The sequence below is a fragment of the Trichomycterus rosablanca genome, chromosome 5 (genome assembly GCF_030014385.1).
Source record: "Trichomycterus rosablanca isolate fTriRos1 chromosome 5, fTriRos1.hap1, whole genome shotgun sequence".
Taxonomy (NCBI): Eukaryota; Metazoa; Chordata; class Actinopteri; order Siluriformes; family Trichomycteridae; genus Trichomycterus; species Trichomycterus rosablanca.
The window spans coordinates 1927213-1950184 of NC_085992.1; the positions used below are offsets into that span (position 1 = coordinate 1927213).

Here is a 22972-nt window from a genome sequence, read left to right on the forward strand (position 1 = left end):
ATTCAAAGCCTAATCCTAAACAAATACAACCCCAACTGTAATCCCAACTATAACAAAACCCTTATCCAGACTATAAACCAAGACGTAATCCCAACCATAACTTAAAACCTAATCCCAACTAGAACCCAAATCCTAAACAAACCCTAATCTTAAATATAACCAAACCCCTAATTATTGCTATAACACAAACCCTAATCCTAAATTATAACCCAAACCCTAATCCCAACCATTACCCAAACCCTAATGCAGACTATAACCTAAACCCTAATCCTAATTATAACCCATACCCTAATCCCGACTATAACCCAAATCGTAACCCCTACCATAATTCAAACCCCACTCCCTACACTAATTCTCAATCCTAATCCCAACTATAACAAAACCATAATCCCGATTTTAACCCCAAACTCTAATCCCAACCATAACTCAAACTCTAATCCCTACTCTAACCCCAAACTCTATTAACCAAACCCTACTACTTTCTATAACCTAAACCTTAATCCAGACTATATCTGCAGCCCTGTCCATTATCTCATCCACACCCTAAACCTAATCTTAAACCTGAATTTAACCCTAAACCTAAGCCTGAACCTGAAGCTGAAGGTTCTCGTGGGTTCTTCTGCTCTCTGAACTGGAACTCCTCTCACACACTCGGCGCTCGCCGGACGTTTCCAGCTCGTGTTTTTCTCTGGCGTTCCCGTCGGAGTTAACGTCCAGTCACGGAACAGCCGCTACGCCGGTTCTCCACTCGAGCGGAAAGCGTTTCCACCGGCGGCGGCGGCGGCTACATCCACATCTGTGTGGTTCTTTTATTAAACACAACGGCTGCTTACAACGTACACTACACAGCCAAAAGTATTCGGACACCCGAACGTGAGTGTGTCGGACGTCCAGTTTCAATACATACGGCCGTTCTTCTGAGAGGCTTCTTACAAGTGTGTCTGTGGGAATTTGTGCCTGTTCAGTCAAAGGACGACAATGTTTATATGGCCGGGTGCTAATGCCGATGTTCCGATTCATCCCAGAGCTGTTCAGTAGGGCTGAGGTCAGGAATCTGTGCGGGATTTGACTAATTGTGACTTCACTGGACCAGGCGTGTCCAAACTTTTACATAAATGTGCACAAACATATTTTGAGAGAAATAAAAGAGGAACGAAACTCATTCAGCCGCTCAGACGTGAAGGACGGGACGAGAAATGCTACCGGGCGCTCACGGTCCGATTCTCACAAAATAATGATGATAAAGAACTCAAAATAAAGTGAAAGGAAGACGTAGGGACACGGACGGTCCAGCGCTCTTACCTGTGTCTGAAGTCTTTGTTTCTGTTACACAGGAGCGAAAGCACAAAGAGGAGAAGAAGAAGAAGAGAAAGGGGTTACGAACAAAACAGCCAGAGAGGAAAACGAGGGAAACAGTCGGGGTCAAAAGTTTACATACAGCTGAGAGCTTTGTGATCGTATCGTTCCGCGATCAAACGTCTTTATTTATAAAGAAAAACATGAACAGATTTCACAGATTTCACAGATCTGAGATCATTTCTGTGGGTTTTTGTGAGTTTTATAAAAATCTGCTGATTAAAACGACACAAACAGGATCACAGACGATGAATCTGGAGTAAAAGGATCAATCATGTCCATCAGCTGTGCTGCACGATCTCCTGATTTCTTCTCATGGATTATAACTGATCATGATTATTACTGATAACTGGACAGTGGAAGCCTAATGGGTGGAGCTTTGGGCTACTAAACAAAAAGGTGGTGGGTTCAAATTCTGGCTCTGCCATGCAGCCACTATTTGTACCTTAAGTAAGGCCTTTAACTCTCTATGCTTATTATTATTATTATTATTATTTATTTTTATTATTTATTTTTATTATTATAGTATTATATATTATCACTTAATTATTTTGTATTATTATATTTATTCTTTTTATTATTTAATTACTTTAATTCATTTACTAAAAAATTAAATTAAGCAACAATATCAAAGAACAAAACATAAAATACTAAATAAAATAAAAACTATAGATAAAATAAAAATGAAAATTAATAAAATTCTGAATAAAGCAAAATAAACGTTCTAAATAAAAAACAAATGAAACACTTAATTATAAATACACCACAAATAAACATTAAATATGATTATTAAAATCCTAAAGAAAATAAAAATATAATAAATCTCTGATTAAAACAAAATAAACATTCTAAATAAAAAACAAACAAAATACTTTAAAATTACAAATACACAAACAATAAAAATTAAATAACACTTAAATAAAAATTTTAAAATACTAAATAAAATAAAAAAACTAAATAAAACTAAATAATTATATTATAAATACCTTATATTATTACTTATTATTATTATATTACTGTTATTATTAATTTATTATCATTCTATTATTATTATTAATAGATCATTACTATAATTATTATAAATGTATTATCATTCTATTATTATTAGAATTTATAATTTTATAATTATCATTATCAATAAATTATTATTATTAAAATTATTTATTATTATCATTTTTGTTATTATTACTGTTGTTATATTATTATTAATTTATTATCATTTCATTATTATTATTACAAATGTATTATAGTTCTATTATAATTAATATTATTATTATAAATATGGCTATTATTATAAAACATAATTTTCTTAAAACAAAATAAACATTCTAAATAAAAAACAAACAAAATACTTTAAAATTACAAATACACAAACAATAAAAATTAAATAACACTTTTCTATTATTATAAAACATAATTTTCTTATTATTATTGTTGTTGTTATTATCTATTATTATTAGAATTTAAAATTTTATACGTTTATTATTATTGTTGTTTTTATGAATTATTATTATTATTATTATTATTATTATTATTGCTATTATTATTATAATGCCCATATAAACAGGGTAAGTTTGTACCCATTCCATTAAGTCACTCACATTATGAGGAGAAAATCTAGGGAGCTCTAGGAACAGGCTACAGATCTTCCACACACAGTTTCACCTTCCTCAAACCAACATGATTCTAGAGATTTTAGAACCGTCCTTTATTTAAATATCTATGATGATAGCTCTCATCACAATGTTTCCACGTCGTTGGTGATTTTCTGGAGGGCAGCGCTGACTTTAATGTGCTTTTGATGGAACTTTGATCACTTTTATGTAACATTATTCAACACTATGCTGGAATCCATCTACGCTTATATTTACACGGAAGATTTTCATATTTATATTTATGTTTTAGTATTTACACGTCCGGTTTCTTCTGATTTTTCCTTCTTCATGACCAGTTTGCATTCATGAAGAGCTGAGCCCCTCACACGCCCCCTCTGACACGCGTGCAGTCACCGGGTGCACCAGCGATGCCACCGCCAGGATTCCGACCCTCCCTCCTTACGGTGGGTTTCGGCGTGTGTGTGATGCTAACGAGTCCGTAATAATCTCCACCGACGAGGAGAGACGTGATAATGGCTCGGTTTTCATTTGGACAGAGGACACGCTGAGAATATGTCACACTGAGGACTCGTGATTCATTTTCTTTAGTCCACACACACAGGCACACACACACACACGCGCGCACACACACACACACACACACACACACACACACACACACACACACACACACACACACACTCACTCACACACGGCATTTAATAAAAGCATTTCATTTAGTACCACCAGTAGGATATGATAAACACTGAGAGGAGCTTTTATCTACTAAACTAAACATAACTGACGCACACACAACACACACACACACACACACACACACACACACACACACACACAGCCAGCTACAGAGGTATAGATAATTATAATAAATATAAAATAAAGAAAATTTTAAATAAATTCAATTAAACTCTGAATAAAAGAGTATAAAATACAAAGAGATAAAATACTTAATACAAAAAACTAGAATAAAAAATAAAATAAATAAAATTCTAAATAAAGCAAAATAAACATTCTAAATAAAAACACTTAAAACACTAAAAAAATCAAAATTAAATAATATTAAAATACAAATTTTTTTTAATACTAATTAATATAAAAACTATAAATAGAATAAAAATAAAATGAATACAATTTTGAAAAAAAAAAAAAAAATCTAAATAAAAAACAAAAATGCTGAAATAAAATACTAAATAAAATTAAAAAAACTAAATAAAACTAAACTAAATTAAATAAATATATATAGTAAATAAAATTAAATAAAACAAAATAAACATTTTAAATAAAACACAAATTAAAACTACATTAAAATGAAACCAAAAATTTAACACTGAATAATAATAACAACATAAAAATGGTAAAATACTAAATTAAATAAAAATTTAAATAAAACTAATAAACCTAATAAAAAAACTGAATAAAAATTTAAACATTTAAACATTTAAAAAAATTAAAATAAGAAATTATAAGAAGAATTACATAAACCTAAAAATAACAAATAAAACAATAAAATAAGAAATACAAAAAACCTAATGATAATTAACACTCAATTGCTTTAGATTTCACCCTGGGTGTGAGGGGGCAAGTGTTCGATGCCCTGATGTGATGGAATGGATGAATGGATGAATGAATGAATGGATGAATGGAAGTAAATGAAGTTGGAAAGAGTATAATAAACAAATGAATGAACAAATGAACCGATAGATGGATGGATGAATAGAGCAGAGATGTATGGTTGGATGACTGAATGAATCGATAGATGGATGGATGTAAATGGACAAAAAAAGTACATAAATAAATGAATGAATGAATGAATGAATGATGGGATGAATACTAGTGAGCACGTTGAGTAAAGGTGTGGGAACGCAGAGACACCAGCAGAGCAGATGAAATATAAATCCGAGAGGTGTAGGAGAGGGGGGCAGAATTTGGGTGGAGGGGAGAGTAATACCCTCCGTGTGTGTAGAACAGAGGGAGGGTATTTATGAGTACCTGAGACACAGATCTGATTTTATAGAGTGTTGCGCGTTATTGGAAATAACATCCGAGCCTCTCTCGCTGTGAGTGTGTGTGTGTGTGAGTGTGTGTGTGTGTGTGTGTGTGTGAGTGTGTGTGTGTAAGTGTGTGTGTGTGTGTGAGTGTGTGTGTGTGAGTGTGTGTGTGTGTGTGTGTGTGTGTGAGTGTGTGTGTGTGAGTGTGTGTGTGTGAGTGTGTGCGCGGCGGCGGTGGTGGTACAGCCTGATCTAATCTGTATAATGTTTTTTTATATATGAATCTGATGCAATACGTGGAGTTGTGAGAGAAACAGGACAAAAGTCCTTCATTTCCTCAAAGTGCCTCCGGGGCTTTTCGGGACGCGTCCCATTCCCAGGTAGAACCGCTTCTTTATTACCTCAGGAACGTCTCGCCAAACTTCTTCTTCTTAATTCAGACATTTTTGTTCTGCTATATGAGTTCTGTACAGAAACGTCTGACTTTTAAGTTCTGGGTCAAAAGTATTTGGACGCCTGACTGTGAGCTTAATGAATGTTCTATTTTATAAACAGACTGTATTAAACTCGAGCCACCTCTGTGTAAACAAGGTAGTTTTGGTGGTTCTGGAATAACATCTAACCCTGTGATAGAAGAGACCACTGTTCCATGCACTTATAACTCAAAATACTTAAAAGATAAACATTATACAACAATATTAAAATACAAAAAAGATAAAATGCTAAATTAAAAAAAACTATAAATAGAATAAAAAATAAATAAAATAAACAAAATTTTAAATAAAGAAAAATAAACTTTCTAAATAAAAAACAAATAAAATACAAAATTACACAAACACCACAAATAAAAATAAGATGAAATACTAAATAAAAAAATGATAATAAATAAATATCTAAATAAAACAAAATAAACATTATAAATAAAAAGCTAATTTAAAAATGAATAATAATAAAATAAAAATGATAAATTAAATAAAAATTTAAATAAAACAAAACTTTAAAAAATAATCTAAAAATAAAACTACTAAATAGAAATAAAAAAATTTAAAGGTCTCCAATTTAATATAACTTGTTTTTGAAAGCTCGTGGTCAGGCGTCTAAATACTTTCGACCATACAGTGTATATGTACACAGAGAAGTCGCCAGCTATTGTGACATACTAATGAGGACATTAAATGGCTTTTTAGGTACTAAATACATTCGATTTTACATCCAGCAGATTTGTCTGTGTTGAATAAATAAAAATAAACATTTTAAATAAAACACAATTTAAAAACTACATTAAAAATAAATAAAAAATTAAAAATGAAATAATAATGAAATAAAATGTTAAATTAATTAAAAATTTTAAATAAAAGTAAACTTAAAAATATTGTAAAATATAAACTTAATAAAATTTCTAAATTTAGAAGTTTTTTTAGAAAACCCACACTGAGACTGGAATTCGTGATTTTTTGTTGGTCTTGAATAAATAAAAATAAACATTCTAAATAAAACACAAATTAAAAACGAAATTAAATATAAATACAAAATTAAACCCTAAGTAACAATAATGAAATAAAATACTAAATTAAAAATTAAAATTAATTAAAATTAATCTCAAAAATAAACTTAATAAAACTAATAAATAAATAAAACACAAATTAAAAACTACATTAAATTCAAATAAAAAATAAACATTCAATAACAATAATGAAATAAAATGTTTAAATAAAATAAAATGTAATAAAAGTTATTCTAAAAAAACCTTAAAACTATTAATTTAAAAAAAATACTAAATAGAAATTAAAAAATAAGGAACAAACTAATTTAATAATAATAATTTAGTAATAATTTAAACCCACATTGAGGCTCGAATTTGTGATTTTTAAAAGTTTTTCTAATCAATCAGTCAAATAAATAATAAATAAATAAAACAAACATTTGCTGCATGTAACGGATGCTTTCATTTAAAGCGACTTACAATTATGACTGAATACAATATGAGCAATTGAGGGTTAAGGGCCCTGCTCAGGGGCCCAACAGTGGCAACTTGGTTGTGGTGAGGCTTGAACCAGCAACCTTCTGATTGCTAGTCTAGTACTAGTCCAGTACCTTAATTGCAAATCTACCCCTGTAAGTGTAAGTATTTGCACTTGTGACCCTTGATCAGGAGGACCCGGGTGCGCGCGCACACACACAGGGCTCATCATTTTGGAAGAACGTCCATCCTGCAGTGCAGTGTTCCCCGAAATGTGGCTCATTATGTCCCCGGAACGTGTCTGAGAGGTACACTGCATCCTCTAACTAAAGAACAAAGGGTAGCGGGTATTTTACTGTTAGTGTTCGTACCAGTAAATGTGCTCGTGGTGTAAACGATAAATAAATAAATAAATAAATAAATAAAAGCGGGGCCCGAGACGGGCGGGGGGCCGAGACGGGCGGGGCGCCACAGTGGCTGCTGCATCAATTATTAGTGGATTTGAGGCTGAGTGGAGCAGACAGGGGTGTTATATAAAATATATAGCACACGATACACACCATAAAGCTATTCAGGAACACACTGCCGAGGTTAGGGAGTTACAGCGAGTTACACAGCTCAGGCACCATCGCATTCACATTCGGCTTCATTTCATTCACTCATTTTATATACACACATGAGCCAAAACATTAGAACCACCCACTTAACAGACGTCAGACAACTTCTTATTTCTGCATTTTCTCCCCTTTTACTCACAATTTAGTCATAGCCAATTACTGTAAGGATCAGGCCATCCATCCATCCATCCAACTTTCATCCATCATCCAACTTTCATCCATCATCCATCCATCCATCCATCCATCGATCCAACTTTCATCCATCCATCCATCCATCCATCTTTCATCCATCATCCATCCATCCATCCAACTTTCATCCATCATCCATCTATCCATCCATCCATCCATCCAACTTTCATCCATCCATCCATCCATCCATATATCCATCCATCCAACTTTCATCCATCATCCAAATTTCATCCATCATCCATCCCTCCAACTTTCATCCATCATCCATACATCCAACTTTTATCCATCATCCATTCATCCATCATCCATTCATCCATCATCCATACATCCAACTTTCATCCATTTATTCATCCATCTCAGTCCGTCCATCCATCATCCATCCATCATCCATCCATCAATCCATCTATCAACCTTTTATCCATGCATCCATCCGTCAGTCCATCCATCTATTCATCCATCCACCCTTTAGTCCATCCATTCATCCGCCTGTCCGTCCATCCATCTGTGACTCCGCCCCTCTCCCCCTGGATGAGACGTCCTACCTGAGCTCCATCACACTGGTGACGTTTCCTGATGAGAAGATTCGTCTGATGTAGTTAAAATCTCCGACGAAGATGCTGCCGTCCGAGCCGCAGGCCAGAGCCACCGGCGCCAGGAGCTTATTCCCATCAGCCTGGCCGTTACAGCTGGGACAGGAAATGCTGCGCCTCCGCCCGTTACCCATGATGCTGCTGATCACCGGGGGCTGCTGGGAAATGAAGACGTTCTCCCCGTTCCCTTTATACAGGATACCTGAAATAAAGAGAGAAAATAATACGTTTAATATTTTAAAGTTTAATAATGAAGATCCTGGAACTGATGGAACTATCAATCCATCATTCATCCATCCCTCCTTCATCTGTTCATCCATCCATCCATCCATCATCCATCCAACCCTCCTTCATCTGTTCATTCATCCATCCATCCATCCATCATCCATCCAACCCTCCTTCATCTGTTCATCCATCCATCCATCCATCCATCATCCATCCATCCCTCCTTCATCCATTCATCCATCCATCCATCCATCATCCATCCATCCATCTGTTCATCCATCCATCCCTCCTTCATCCATTCATCCATCATTCATCCATCCATCCATCCATCCATCTGTTCATCCATCCATCATTCATCCATCCATCCATCCATCATCCATCCATCCATCCATCATCCATCCATCCATCCATCATCCATCCAACCCTCCTTCATCTGTTCATTCATCCATCCATCCATCCATCATCCATCCAACCCTCCTTCATCTGTTCATCCATCCATCCATCATCCATCCATCCCTCCTTCATCCATTCATCCATCATTCATCCATCCATCCATCATCCATCCATCCATCTGTTCATCCATCCATCCCTCCTTCATCCATTCATCCATCATTCATCCATCCATCCATCCATCCATCTGTTCATCCATCCATCATTCATCCATCCATCCATCCATCATCCATCCATCCATCCATCATCCATCAAACCCTCCTTCATCTGTTCATCCATCCATCCATCATCCATCCATCCCTCCTTCATCCATTCATCCATCATTCATCCATCCATCCAACATCCATCCATCCGTTCATCCATCCATCCATCATTCATCCATCCATCCATCATCCATCCATCCCTCCTTCATCCATTCATCCATTCATCCATCATTCATCCATCCATCCATCATCCATCCATCCATCTGTTCATCCATCCATCATTCATCCATCCATCCATCCATCATCCATCCAACCCTCCTTCATCTGTTCATCCATCCATCCCTCCTTCATCCATTCATCCATCATTCATCCATCCATCCAACATCCATCCATCCATCCAACATCCATCCATCCGTTCATCCATCCATCCATCATTCATCCATCCATCCATCATCCATCCATCATCCATCCATCCCTCCATAATTCATCCATCCATCCATCCATCATCCATCCATCCATCTGTTCATCCATTATTCATCCATCCGTCCATCATCCGTTCATCCATCCATCCATCATCCATCCATCCAGCCAGCCATCCATCCATCCATCCGTTCATCCATCCATCATCCATCATCCATCCATCATTCGTCCATCCATCCTTCATCCATCCATCATCCGTTCATCCATCCATCATCTGTTCATCCATCCATCCATCCATCCATCCATCATTCATCCATCCATCATTCATACATCCATCCATCATCCATCCATCCATCCTTCCATCAATCCATCCATCATTCATCCATCCATTCATCCATTCTTCATCCATCCATCATCCGTTCATCCATCCATCCATCCTTCCATCCATTATTCATCCATCCATCATTCCATCATTCATCCATCCATCCATCCATCATTCATCCATCCATCATCCAGCCATCCATCATTCATCCATCCATCCATCATTCATCCATCATCCGTTCATCCATCATTCATCCATCCATTCATCCATCCATCCATCCATCCATCCTTCCATCCATTATTCATCCATCCATCATTCCATCATTCATCCATCCATCCATCCTTCATCCATCCATCATTCATCCATCCATCATCCAGCCATCCATCATTCATCCATCCATCCATCATTCATCCATCCATCCATCCATCATTCATCCATCCATTCATCCATCCATCCATCATCCATCCATCATCCATCCATCATTCATCCATCCATCCATCCATCCTTCATCCATCCATTATTCGTCCATCCATCCAACCTTCCATCCATCATCCATTCATCCATCCATCATCCATCCATCAAACTCTCATCCATCCATCCATTTATCCATTCATCCATCAATCGCTCATCCATCCATCATCCATCCATCATCCATCCATCATTCATCCATCCATCCTTCCATCCATCATCCATCCATTATTCGTCCATCCATCCAACCTTCCATCCATCATCCATTCATCCATCCATCATCCATCCATCAAACTCTCATCCATCCATCCATTTATCCATTCATCCATCAATCGCTCATCCATCCATCAATCCACCAACTCACCAGTCCATCAAATTATTCACCAATTCATCCAATCATCTATCTGCATGTCTGTGCACCCATCTACAAATTTAACCATCCAATCATCCATCCAGCTATTCATCAGCACAGTAATAGTTTGACTGTATTCTACATCATTCTGTGCGGCTGTGTGAATGAAGTCGGTTGTTCAGATGCTAACAAACTCAGAACTAATCTACAAAAGCTCAAAACTAATGAGCACAATACACACACACACACACACACACACACACACACACACACATTTATTCAGCGCCTGTAACTTCAGTGAAACTGGGTCACGCTGCCTTTTCTCTCAGCAGGAGTTCGTATCGGCCGATCCTCGCCGTCACTGTCAGGACGAGATGAAAGGAAACCAGAACCAGATCCGATCAGATCAGATCCCAACCATTTAATCAGACGGGCGACATTAACCAGGAGCGACGGTTCAACGGTGCGATCATGTGATCAGGTCCCGGCGTACACACCGACAGAACTGCTCACGATATTAATATCATCACTTCTGCACCGTCAGTGAAAGACGAAAAGCTACGACTACACTAAAAAAAGTTACCTGATTTAATCACATCTTATTGGAATAAAAGCAGGAATCGGGTTTGTGCTGCCACGCCGATTTTCTACTTTATTCATGAAGCCGAGATGAAAAATATCAAACGTTTGCGCTCCTCGTTTATCTCTCTTTATTTCACGTCCACTTTCTTTCTGACCACAGAAGTCAAAAAGTGCTAGTCTGGGGCCACTCAGGTGGCGCAGCGGTAAAAACACACGCTGGAACCAGAGCTGGGATCTTGAATACATCGCATCGAACCTCAGTTCTGCCTGCCGGCTAAGGCTGAGCGGCCACATGAACAACGATTGGCCTGTTGTTCAGATGGGCGGGACTAAGCCGGATAGGGTCTCTCTCTCTCCCATGATATATATATTATCCCAATATACTGTATATATACTGTATATATATATAATATAAGTGCTAGTCTAGAACTCGTGACACCTGCTGCTCTGTGTGCATAAGTGTGTGTAGAACATGCCTGAACAGGCTTGTTCACTTTATGATCAAAAGTATTGGGACACCACTTCTAATTCTTGAATTCATGTGTTTCGGACACAAATCACATAAAGGAAATGACATGCTTCTGACTTTGCAGCAACAGTTTAAGGACGGACCATTCCTGTTCTTGTGCACAATCAAGCTCTTTGGAGAAACTCCAGCGTCCTGCACAGAGCCGGGATGTCCGACAAGCTCATGGTCAGGCGTCCAAATACTTTTGGCCACACAGAGTATATGATATATGGATAATGTTGCGTATGGAGGATGAACCGGAGGTTCACAAACTTTTTCCCAGCACAACCTTGACCAAAATGAGCTTTAAGTACCACATAAACTTTATATGTATGGCCAAAAGTATGTGGACATCTGATCATGAGCATGCCCCTCCGTCTCCCTCACATGAGATGTTCCAATTCATCCCAAGGTGCCTAACAGGGATTCTCTGAGCAGGTCACTGGACAGGTCACTCGACATCCTTATTCACAGTAATGATAGAAAATGAAGAGGAAAAGCTCTTCCCCAAACTGTTACCATACGGCTGTATCTTTTATTACAATTTTATATTAATACTGCTGTGACTGAGGGCCGTCCACATACTTTTGGTCAGCTATTGTCCGTCCAGCTTCCCCTCGTCCTCCTCTATCACTCTCTCAGACGTTTATGACGTGAATGAGAATGACCACTGACAGTCACTCCCACTGACCGACCTCTTCCCCCCCCCCCCCGAGACCCTCAGGGCTTCAGAGAAAGATCAAAGCTTCTCTCAGTCCTGAACAACTCGTGTCATTTAAGGGTTTGATGAAAGACCCCCGTCGTCCTACAGCCCGCAGACCTACAGAACATCAGAACATCAGTCCTACATGATCCGCTCGTATCAGCTCGTATCAGTCGGGTTCGGATGCTGGAGATGATGAAAGACGCGGATGCTCGAGTGTTAATACGAGTGTTTAGAAACGTGTGAACGTTCAGATAAACCAAATATAGAAAACCTGTTTAATAATACACCTGTTTATTAATAACAATAGTATTATTAATAATAATAACAACAATAATAATATAGTTTATTACTGATAATATTAATTATAACTATCATAATAATACATTATCAATAAAAATAATATTAATAACAATTTAATGATTCATTAATCCATTAAAAGTAATTATAATAATAATAAAATAATAATAGTAATAACAATAACAAAACAATAACAAAACAAAAATAATAACAATAATATTAATAATAATAATTCAAGTAATTTATTAATGACTATCACTATTCAATATACACAATAATGAAAATAATAATTAATTAATAATAATAAACATATTTTTAATAATAATTTTAATAATAATACTTGAATTAATTATAATACACACATTATATTTCTAATAATAATTAACATACTTTTATTAATAATAATATTTATACTTTAATTGTAATAATATTAATAATAATTATGATGATAATAATTCAGCAATAATAATAATAATAATAATTTTAATAACAATAATTCAAAAAATTATTAATGACAATATCTCTATTTAATATATACAGTATATATATAATGATAAAAATAATAATTAATTAATAATCATCATCATAAAAATAACAATAACTATTAAAAAAATTAAAATGATAATATTATTAATAATTATTATGATAATAATTCAGCAATAATAATAATAATTAAACAATTAATAATAATACAATTTTATCATAATAAAATAATATTCATAATAACAATAATAATAATAATTCATTAACAATAATATGAATAATAATAATACAATGTTTTAAAATTATTATTATTATTTAATTTACTATTTAATAATTAAATAAACATAATTATTATCAAATTTAATACAATTGTATACATTAATTATTAATAATATTATTATTTTTATTATTATTATTATTAATAATATACTGACCCCCCCAGACTGGTAACTGGTAGCAGCAGTTGGGTGGTGGTGGGTTTAGTGGGTGTAAACTGGTAATAGATAAATATAAATCAGAGGTTAGTCACATTTTTCTTCTCACTGTTTTGTTCCTGCAGTCGGTTTAACATTTTTATTTATTTATTTATTTTAGACGGCAACTTTTCTGCTCCATTCTAAGAACTTCGGCGTCTGAAACACTCCCGCCATCAAACCCGAACAAAGTGCGCCGCGTCTCTGAGACGGCCGGCATCTTTCGCAGTAGCTTTGAAAGCTAGCAGGGAGGGACGGACGGACGGACGGGTGTTTCTTCAAAGCGGATCTTCAAAGGACGACCTCACGCTGCGCGCGCTAAATTATTCACGTCTCGCAACATGGCGGAATCGGGCGAGTTAATTACGGGCCGAGATCAATGCAGCCATCTTAGAGCGCCGACGCTAACGTCGCCATAAATCTCAATAACAAACCCCAGCGCTCGCTATCGATTAGCCTATCGAACGACTGATCAGCTAGACAAGTGAGAGACAGAATGATGAGAGAGAGAGACAGTGAGTGAGAGAGAGAGACACACACACAGAGAGAGAGAGGGTTTGAACCTGTCTAATGCTACGCTAACAGAGACAGATTAGCTGCAGGAAGCTTGCTGAGATAGCAATATGACCAACGAGAGCAAAAACATGACCTTCATTTCAATCCCACACACACACACACACACACACACACACACACACACGTCAAGCATGTGACACTTTTTAAACTATAGTTCTGTAAAATCTAGTTAATTCTAATTATGCTAACTAGCTAATGCTAACAGAATCTCAAAGCTATCAGATTACAATAATCCAACCTGCATACTGGTTGCCAGTGCTGCAAAAAATCAGCAAATTACTCCTCAAATTAAAATAAAAGTAGGTCTCCTTCTCAACAGCGCCTCCTGGTGTCTGGTTGAGGCGTGAGTCTGTGTAATGGAGAGCTGAAGAGGATTTTTTTACTGAAGAGCGCCTCCTGCTGTCTGGTCGAGGCGTGTCTGAGTGAGGAGGGGTCGGAGAGGGTTTTTTTTTACTGAAGAGCGCCTCCTGCTGTCTGGTCAAAGCGTGTCTGAGTAACAGAGGGTCGAAGAGGGTTTTTTTTTACTGAAGAGCGCCTCCTGCTGTCTGCTCAAGGCGTGTCTGAGTGAGGGAAGGTTGAAGAGGGTTTTTTTTTACTGAAGAGCGCCTCCTGCTGTCTGGTCGAGGCGTGTCTGAGGGCGGGTCGGAGAGGGTTCCTTCTCAACAGCGCCTTCTGCTCGGTTGATCGGGTTTTGGCTCTCTGTGTGGTTCAGTGGAGTCCGAAAGCTCATCTTAAAGCCCACGGCGTAGTGTTTCTGGAGCTGTCGTGTTCTGGAAACCATGTTCCGATCATGTTGAATAGGAAATCGTCCATCTGATTATAAATTATTAGCCGATCGCTGGACGGGCATGGAGCTCGGACGCCGGCGGCGTTCTGCGTTCTGATTGGTGGAGAGAGGTTCTGGACGATGATGTACGAGCTCTTCACTCCTCGCAGGACTTTACATCAGATTACTGCATGAATCCTAAAGAGCTGCTCAGGTGAACGTGTGAACGCCACCCAAACGCTGTAATCAATCTTAGCCCAGCCGTCGCCCCAGCGTGTGTGTGTGTGTGTGTGTGAGTGTGTGTGTGTGTGAGTGTGTGTGTGTGAGCAGCGGTCACTGAATATTATCCCAGAATCAATAAAAGTTAACTTAATATGGCGCTCGACGTGCTCACTGTTGTTTCATAAATATTTCATGCTTTCATTTATTCACTCACCGTCTCCCTCCGTCCTTCGTTCTCACAACGGCCAAAAGTATGCGGACACCAGAACATCAGAACCACACGCAGCCCTCAGGTGCAGCATTTTTGAGAACCAGTTTAGTTCTAAAGAACCAGTTTAGTTCTGAAGAACCGGTTTAGTTCTGGTTCTGTTTGAACTGTTCAGTCTGAGTGTTTTTTAAACCACAGAACCATCATGAAGCGAAGCCGCGTCCCACGCAGAGTAAAGCAGCGCTGTGCATTGTGGGTAGACTAAATTTAGGGCAACAGGGGAGTATAAAGCAGGATTTTAGAAGAAGAAAGGGGGTCGGAGGTGAAAGGTCACAGAGGTGTCAGAGATTAAAGCATCTCAGAATTCCTCAGAGTGTCGAAAACCAAAAACAGCTAAAAAACCGAGGAGAGTAATAAACCTGCTGCTCTCTAACACACCCACACACACACACACCCACACACACACACACACACACTCACATATACACACTCGCATACACACACACACACACTCGCATACACACACACACACACACACACACACATAGATACACCCACATACACACAGATATACACACACACACACTCGCATACACACACACACACACACACACCCACACACACATACACCCACATACACACAGATATACACACACACACACAGATACACACTCACTCACACATATACACAGACACACACTCAGATACACAGTCACATAAATACAATTAATAAATAAATAATAATATTAATAATTATTACAATAAGAAAGTTTATATAATAAATTAATCATACATTTATAACTAATTATAATAAGTTAATAAAATAAAACAATGATAATAATTAATAATAATAATAATTAAAACGATAAAACAAGAAAAAAATGTAGTAGAAATAAAATAATAAATAATAATAAAAAAAAAATAATAATAAAATAATAATAATAATAATAATAATAATTATTATTATTATTATCATTAATAAAATAATTATAATTATAATTAATAATATTAATAATAATTTATGTAACCCTTTTGAAGTACAGTGCTGCAGGAACACTGATTATATAAAATATAAGATAAAATATAAAGTACAACTGCAGCTCTTTAATGATTTAGACGTAACCGGTTCAGTTCTCACCGTTCTGGACGTCCAGCACATGATGTTTATCCAACGTCCAGCCGCCCATGTTAGAGGCGTCCAGTTCATAACCCTGCAGTACAGCCGTCCTCTTCTCCCACAGGATCAGATCCAAACACGATTCGTACTCGAACCCCACCGATACTGAACACACACACACACACACACACACACACACAGTCACAAACATACAATTAATAATTAATGGATTAATAATAATAATATTGATAAAATGTTATTTATTATTGCCCTATTTTTAATATAACAATAATAATAATAATATAATTATTATTTATTATTATTATTATAATTATTAATTTTTTATGTTTTTTATATTATAAGATAAACAGAATTTATTTCTGCTTGAGATACAAACATGATTTTTTCTATTTTAAATATATTTGTAATCTTTTAATTTATCTTTGTGTGAAACCTATTTCTGCAGCAGAACTTCTGCTCTTCCACTCACTGCGCTCCCTGCAGTAATGTTTCCAATCCCTCTGCTGGATCTGATAAGAGTCTGATAACAGAGCGGCGCTTCATTTACATTCATATCAGTCGAGAATCAATCAGAGTAAAGCAGGAGGGGGGGGGGGGGGGGGGGGGGGTGGACGAGAGGTGCTCACATCCCAAATCTAATCAATCATATTCACTCCCAAAAATTCTATTTCACTCCTCAATCTCTCCGGCATACAATCAAGTCCAGACTGGTCCAGTCCAGTTCAGTCCAGTCCCGATCAGTCCAGTCTAGGCCAGTCTAGTCTAGTCTAGTCTAGTTCAGTCAAGTCAAGTCGAGTCCAGTCAAGTCGAGTCCAGTCCGGACCAGTCCAGTACAGTCCAGATCAGTTCAGACCCATCCAGTCCAGTCCAGTCCATTCACTACAGTACAATCCAGTCCAGACCAGTCCAGTCCAGTCCCATTCAGTCCAGTCTAGTCTAGTTCCAACCAGTCCAGTCTAGTCCAGTCAAGTCAAGTCTAGTCAAGGCCAGTCTAGTCTAATCCAGTCCAGACAAGTGCAGTTCAGTCCAGACCAGTCCCATTCAGTCCAGTCTAGAGTAGTGTAGTTCCGACTAGTCCAGTTAAGTCTAGTCTAGTCTAGTCCGGACCAGTCCAGTCCAGATCAGTCCAGTCCACTCCAGTCTATTCACTACAGTATAACCCAGTCCAGTCCAGTCCCATTCAGTCCAGTCTAGTCCAGTCTAGTCTAGTTATGACCAGTCTAGTACAGTCGAGTCTAATCCAGTCAAGTCAAGTCCAGTCCAGTCCAGTCCAGTCCCGGCTACTTTCAACACTTCATTTCTTTCTTTATTTAAATTATTAAAGTGTTTTTATTTTTATTAGCCACTAGAATTTTTTTTTTATTTTAAATGTAATTTGATGTATTTGATGTATTTCTGATGTGTTTGATGCCCCCCCCCCCCCCCCCCCCCCCCATCTATCCTAAATTAACAAGACGAGCCACCAGCTCCATGTTTTATCATCTAAACCACAAACCCACACGACCTTTATACCCGCCGGAGGAGACGGGTGTGTGAGTGACTGCGTACAGCTGCGTCCGCTAATCACAGACGCTATAAAACACGGTCAGCAAAAAACACTGAAACCATGAAACGCTGTCCAATCTTTTTTTACACGCTGGATCTCAGGATTAATGTGATAAATCCACACCGGACTGATCCAGGTCTCTTACCTGCGTGATTATTTCATTACTGTTGTGGATTTTGATGGTGTAGGTGCGGGTGGCACCACGTGGAAAACAGAAGCAGGTTGTTTATCACCGTGACAACAATGATCACATTATACTGAATAATATGCAGAGATGTGAAGCGCTGGCTGCTGTGTGTGTGAGAGAGTGTGTGTGTGTGTGTGTGTTTGCAGTAACTTCACCTGGTCATGAACTGACTGTACACGACACACAGCTGCAGCTTAGAATTCATAATACAACATTTATAACCCAGTCAGGTCCTCAAACCTCCTTCCATGGACTCACCGACGGCTTCGCTCAGCCCGTACACCCGCTGGTTGTAGGCGTCGGTCTTGTCCCAGATGAAGGTGTAGGACAGGTTGGGTTCTGCGGGGAACCACTTCTGAAAAAGACGTCCCACCACCGCCACCATCAGGTGCACCTTCATCAGGTTGAAGGGGATGGTGGACTGGGTCATGGTGACCTTCAGGACGGGGCGGTACCCCGCCGCCCGGGAGCTCAGGTACACCAGGTTCAGATCGCTGCCGGGGATGGGCGTGTCCTCCTGGAGAACCTGAACATGAGAGCAGAGAGGAGATGAAGGTCAGAGGTCTCCCAGTTACACCAAATCTGTCCACGGCATCTACATCAGGGTTTACAGACTGAGTTCAGTGATTCCAGTTCACACAACCAGTTTAAACCAGTTCACTGTGAACTCGGTCAAATCCTGTTAAACACGATCATCTGTAACCACACCGCTGCACCGAAACCTGCCAACTAAATAACTAACTAACTTACTAGCTTACTAACTATTTAAGTAACTAATTTACTTCCAACTAAGTAACTAACTAATTAACTTACTATTTAACTAACTTACTAAATAATTAACTTCCAACTAAGTAACTAAGTAATTAACTTCCTTCCTTCCTTCCTCTTTCCTTCCTTTCTTTTTCCTCACTTCCTTCCTTCCTCTTTTCCTTCCTTCCTTCCTTTCTTCCTTCCTTCCTTCTTTCCTCTTTCCTTCCCTCCTTTCTTCCTTCCTTCTTTCCTTCCCTCCTTTCTTCCTTCCTTCCCTCCTTTCTTCCTTCCTTCTTTCCTTCCCTCCTTTCTTCCTTCCTTCCTCTTTCCTTCCTTCCTTCCTTCCTCTTTCCTTCCTTCCTCTTTCCTTCCTTCCTTCCTTCCTTCCTTCCTTCCTTCCCTCCATCCTTCCTTCCTTCCTCTTTCTTTCCTTCCTCTTTCCTTCCTTCCTTCCTCTTTCCTTGCTTCCTCTTTTCCTTCCTCCTTTCTTTCTTTCTACTTACAGCCCCTTCCCTTGTTTCTTTTTCCTTATTCTTCCTTCCCCTCTTTTTTCCTTCTTTCTTCCTTTTGTCCTTTTGTCTTTTGTTCCTTTTTTGTTTATTTCTATAAATAATTTTATTTAATATTTTTGCCGTCATATTTTTTCTTTCCTATTTTCCCCATTTCTTCTCCACCTGTTTCTCTTCCTTCCTTCTGTCCTTTCTTTTCCTTTTTCTTCTATTTCCTGTCTATCTTTCTTTCTCTTAGTAAAATATTTGTAGTTTTTATTTTATCTTTATTATTTCTTTGTGATTTTTGGGTGGATTTTAATTTAATAACGTCTATCTATCTATCTATCTATCTATCTATCTATCTATCTATCTATCTATCTATCTATCTATCTATCTTTTATCTCCTCGAGTTTGAGATGTTGGTCTGACATGAGAACTTCTCTCAGCATTAGTGCAGCAGTAGATCTGTGTTAGAGTAAAATAAGAGACTGTTGGAGTATAAAGAGGAACGAGTGGAGGTGGGCGGGGCAGGCGGGGGGTAAATGGTTCCTTCCTTTTACTTAAATGATGAAATATAATGAAATGAAGTGTCTGGAGGAGCGAGAGCTTCAGTAAAGCTCATGAATCTTCAAAACTCTGTTAGAGCTCAAATACACGTTCTGGATTAAACCAGGTCCTTCATCAGCACTACAGCACCACGCTCAGTTCTACCAAACACTGACCACGCTAAACCATCAAACACTGGTTCCACCAAACACTGACCATCAAACACCAGTTCTACCAAACACTGACCACGCTAAACCATCAAACACTGGTTCCACCAAACACTGACCACACTAAACCATCAAACACTGGTTCCACCAAACACTGACCATCAAACACCAGTTCTACCAAACACTGACCACACTAAACCATCAAACACTGGTTCCACCAAACACTGACCATCAAACACCAGTTCTACCAAACACTGACCATGCTAAACCATCAAACACTGGTTCCACCAAACACTGACCATCAAACACCAGTTCTACAAAACACTGACCATGCTAAACCATCAAACACTGGTTCCACCAAACACTGACCATCAAACACCAGTTCTACCAAACACTGACCATGCTAAACCATCAAACACCAGTTCTACCAAACACTGACCACGCTAATCCATCAAACACCGGTTTTACCAAACACTGACCATCAAACACCAGTTCTACCAAACACTGACCACGCTAAACCATCAAACACTGGTTCCACCAAACACTGACCATCAAACACCAGTTCTACCAAACACTGACCACGCTAAATCATCAAACACTGGTTCCACCAAACACTGACCATCAAACACCAGTTCTACCAAACACTGACCACGCTAAACCATCAAACACTGGTTCCACCAAACGCTGACCATCAAACACCAGTTCTACCAAACACTGACCACGCTAAACCATCAAACACCAGTTCTACCAAACACTGACCATACACATCAAACACCAGTTCTACCAAACACTGACCACACTAAACCATCAAACACTGGTTCCACCAAACACTGACCATCTAATAACCGGTTCTACCAAACACTGACCACGCTAAACCATCAAACACTGGTTCCACCAAACGCTGACCATCAAACACCAGTTCTACCCAACACTGACCATGCTAAACCATCAAACACTGGTTCCACCAAACACTGACCATCAAACACCAGTTCTACCAAACACTGACCATGCTAAACCATCAAACACCAGTTCTACCAAACACTGACCATACACATCAAACACCAGTTCTACCAAACACTGACCACGCTAAACCATCAAACACTGGTTCCACCAAACACTGACCATCAAACACCAGTTCTACCAAACACTGACCACGCTAAACCATCAAACACTGGTTCCACCAAACACTGACCATCAAACACCAGTTCTACCAAACACTGACCACGCTAAGTCATCAAACACTGGTTCCACCAAACACTGACCATCAAACACCAGTTCTACCAAACACTGACCACACTAAACCATCAAACACTGGTTCCACCAAACACTGACCATCAAACACCAGTTCTACCAAACACTGACCACGCTAAACCATCAAACACTGGTTCCACCAAACACTGACCATCAAACACCAGTTCTACCAAACACTGACCATGCTAAACCATCAAACACCAGTTCTACCAAACACTGACCATACACATCAAACACCAGTTCTACCAAACACTGACCACACTAAACCATCAAACACTGGTTCCACCAAACACTGACCATCAAACACCAGTTCTACCAAACACTGACCATACACATCAAACACCAGTTCCATCAAACACTGACCACACTAAACCATCAAGAGGCCGCAGTTACACCAGAGATGAGGAACCCTGTTTCAGCCATCGCCCCGCCCCCTACAGACTCGCAGCCAATCGTGTGTCTGTGTGGCGCCCGAGCGGCTGATAGCACAGGTGAGATTTAAAGGAACTGAAGGATTTGAAGTAAAGCCGCAGTAAAGGAGCTGAAATTCTCACAGAAATAAACTTCACTCCGTTTTTACCTCGTTTTTACATCTGAAAGCTCAGAAATTCTCTTTGATCAGAATCTTTGATGAGGGAATCACAGGGGCGCGGGTATTTATGCTCTATTTCCCTCTTTTATCTGTAAGCAGGGCTTTAAAGAGGGGCAACGAGAGGTGAAGACTCGCCCCCAACGTCAAGGAGAACAAGGAGACGCGAGACAGGCAGAGAGAAGAAGATAATCCCTCTCTCACTCGTGCTCTGGGGACGGGACACGGAGTTCTGCCGAGACCGAGGACCGAACGTTCCGCCGCTGCACTCCTCCTCATTTATCCTACTGTTCTCACACCGCCAGTCTGTTAGCTTAGCAGCCGCTGGAACTTTGAGCTTTAGCATCTCTAAACCGATAATAATATTTATATAACAAATATGGCACACCGCTAAGCTATACTGTGTGTGTTCCACCACAACAGTTACTAACAGTTGTAATAAATCATTCACATAAAGGAAATAACATGCTTCAGACTTTGCAGCAACAGTTTAGGGAAGGTCCGTCTCTCTGTATAGACGGTTTAAAAACCAAGAAACTCCAGTGGAATGAACCGGAACACCAACATCAGCGCCCAGCCATACACATGCTGTCATCTTCTGACTGAACGGGCACAAATTCCCACACACAGACACACTTCAAAGTCTTGAAATTTCAGTTTTAAAGCTTCCAGTTCCAGAACTCGATGCCAAACTTCAGGTTCTTGTACCAGAGCTACAAACTATCCAAGA

General features: G+C 38.5%; 1 protein-coding gene across 15 annotated transcripts in view; it reads right to left on the reverse strand.

Moving 5' to 3' along the window:
• The window catches only part of tenm3 (teneurin transmembrane protein 3), an 861875-nt gene that overhangs the window by 41827 nt on the left and 797076 nt on the right, over positions 1-22972 (reverse strand). For 12 of the 15 annotated variants that reach the window (XM_062995505.1, XM_062995516.1, XM_062995515.1 and 9 more), the window contains 4 exons: positions 18707-18974; positions 16716-16859; positions 8269-8518; positions 1303-1323 (listed from right to left, as the gene is read on the reverse strand). In XM_062995505.1, coding sequence (XP_062851575.1) covers positions 1303-1323; positions 8269-8518; positions 16716-16859; positions 18707-18974 — 683 coding nt within the window. The remainder of the gene's footprint in view (positions 1-1302; positions 1324-8268; positions 8519-16715; positions 16860-18706; positions 18975-22972) is intronic. The other 3 variants (XM_062995517.1, XM_062995514.1, XM_062995511.1) reach the window with 1 other exon arrangement.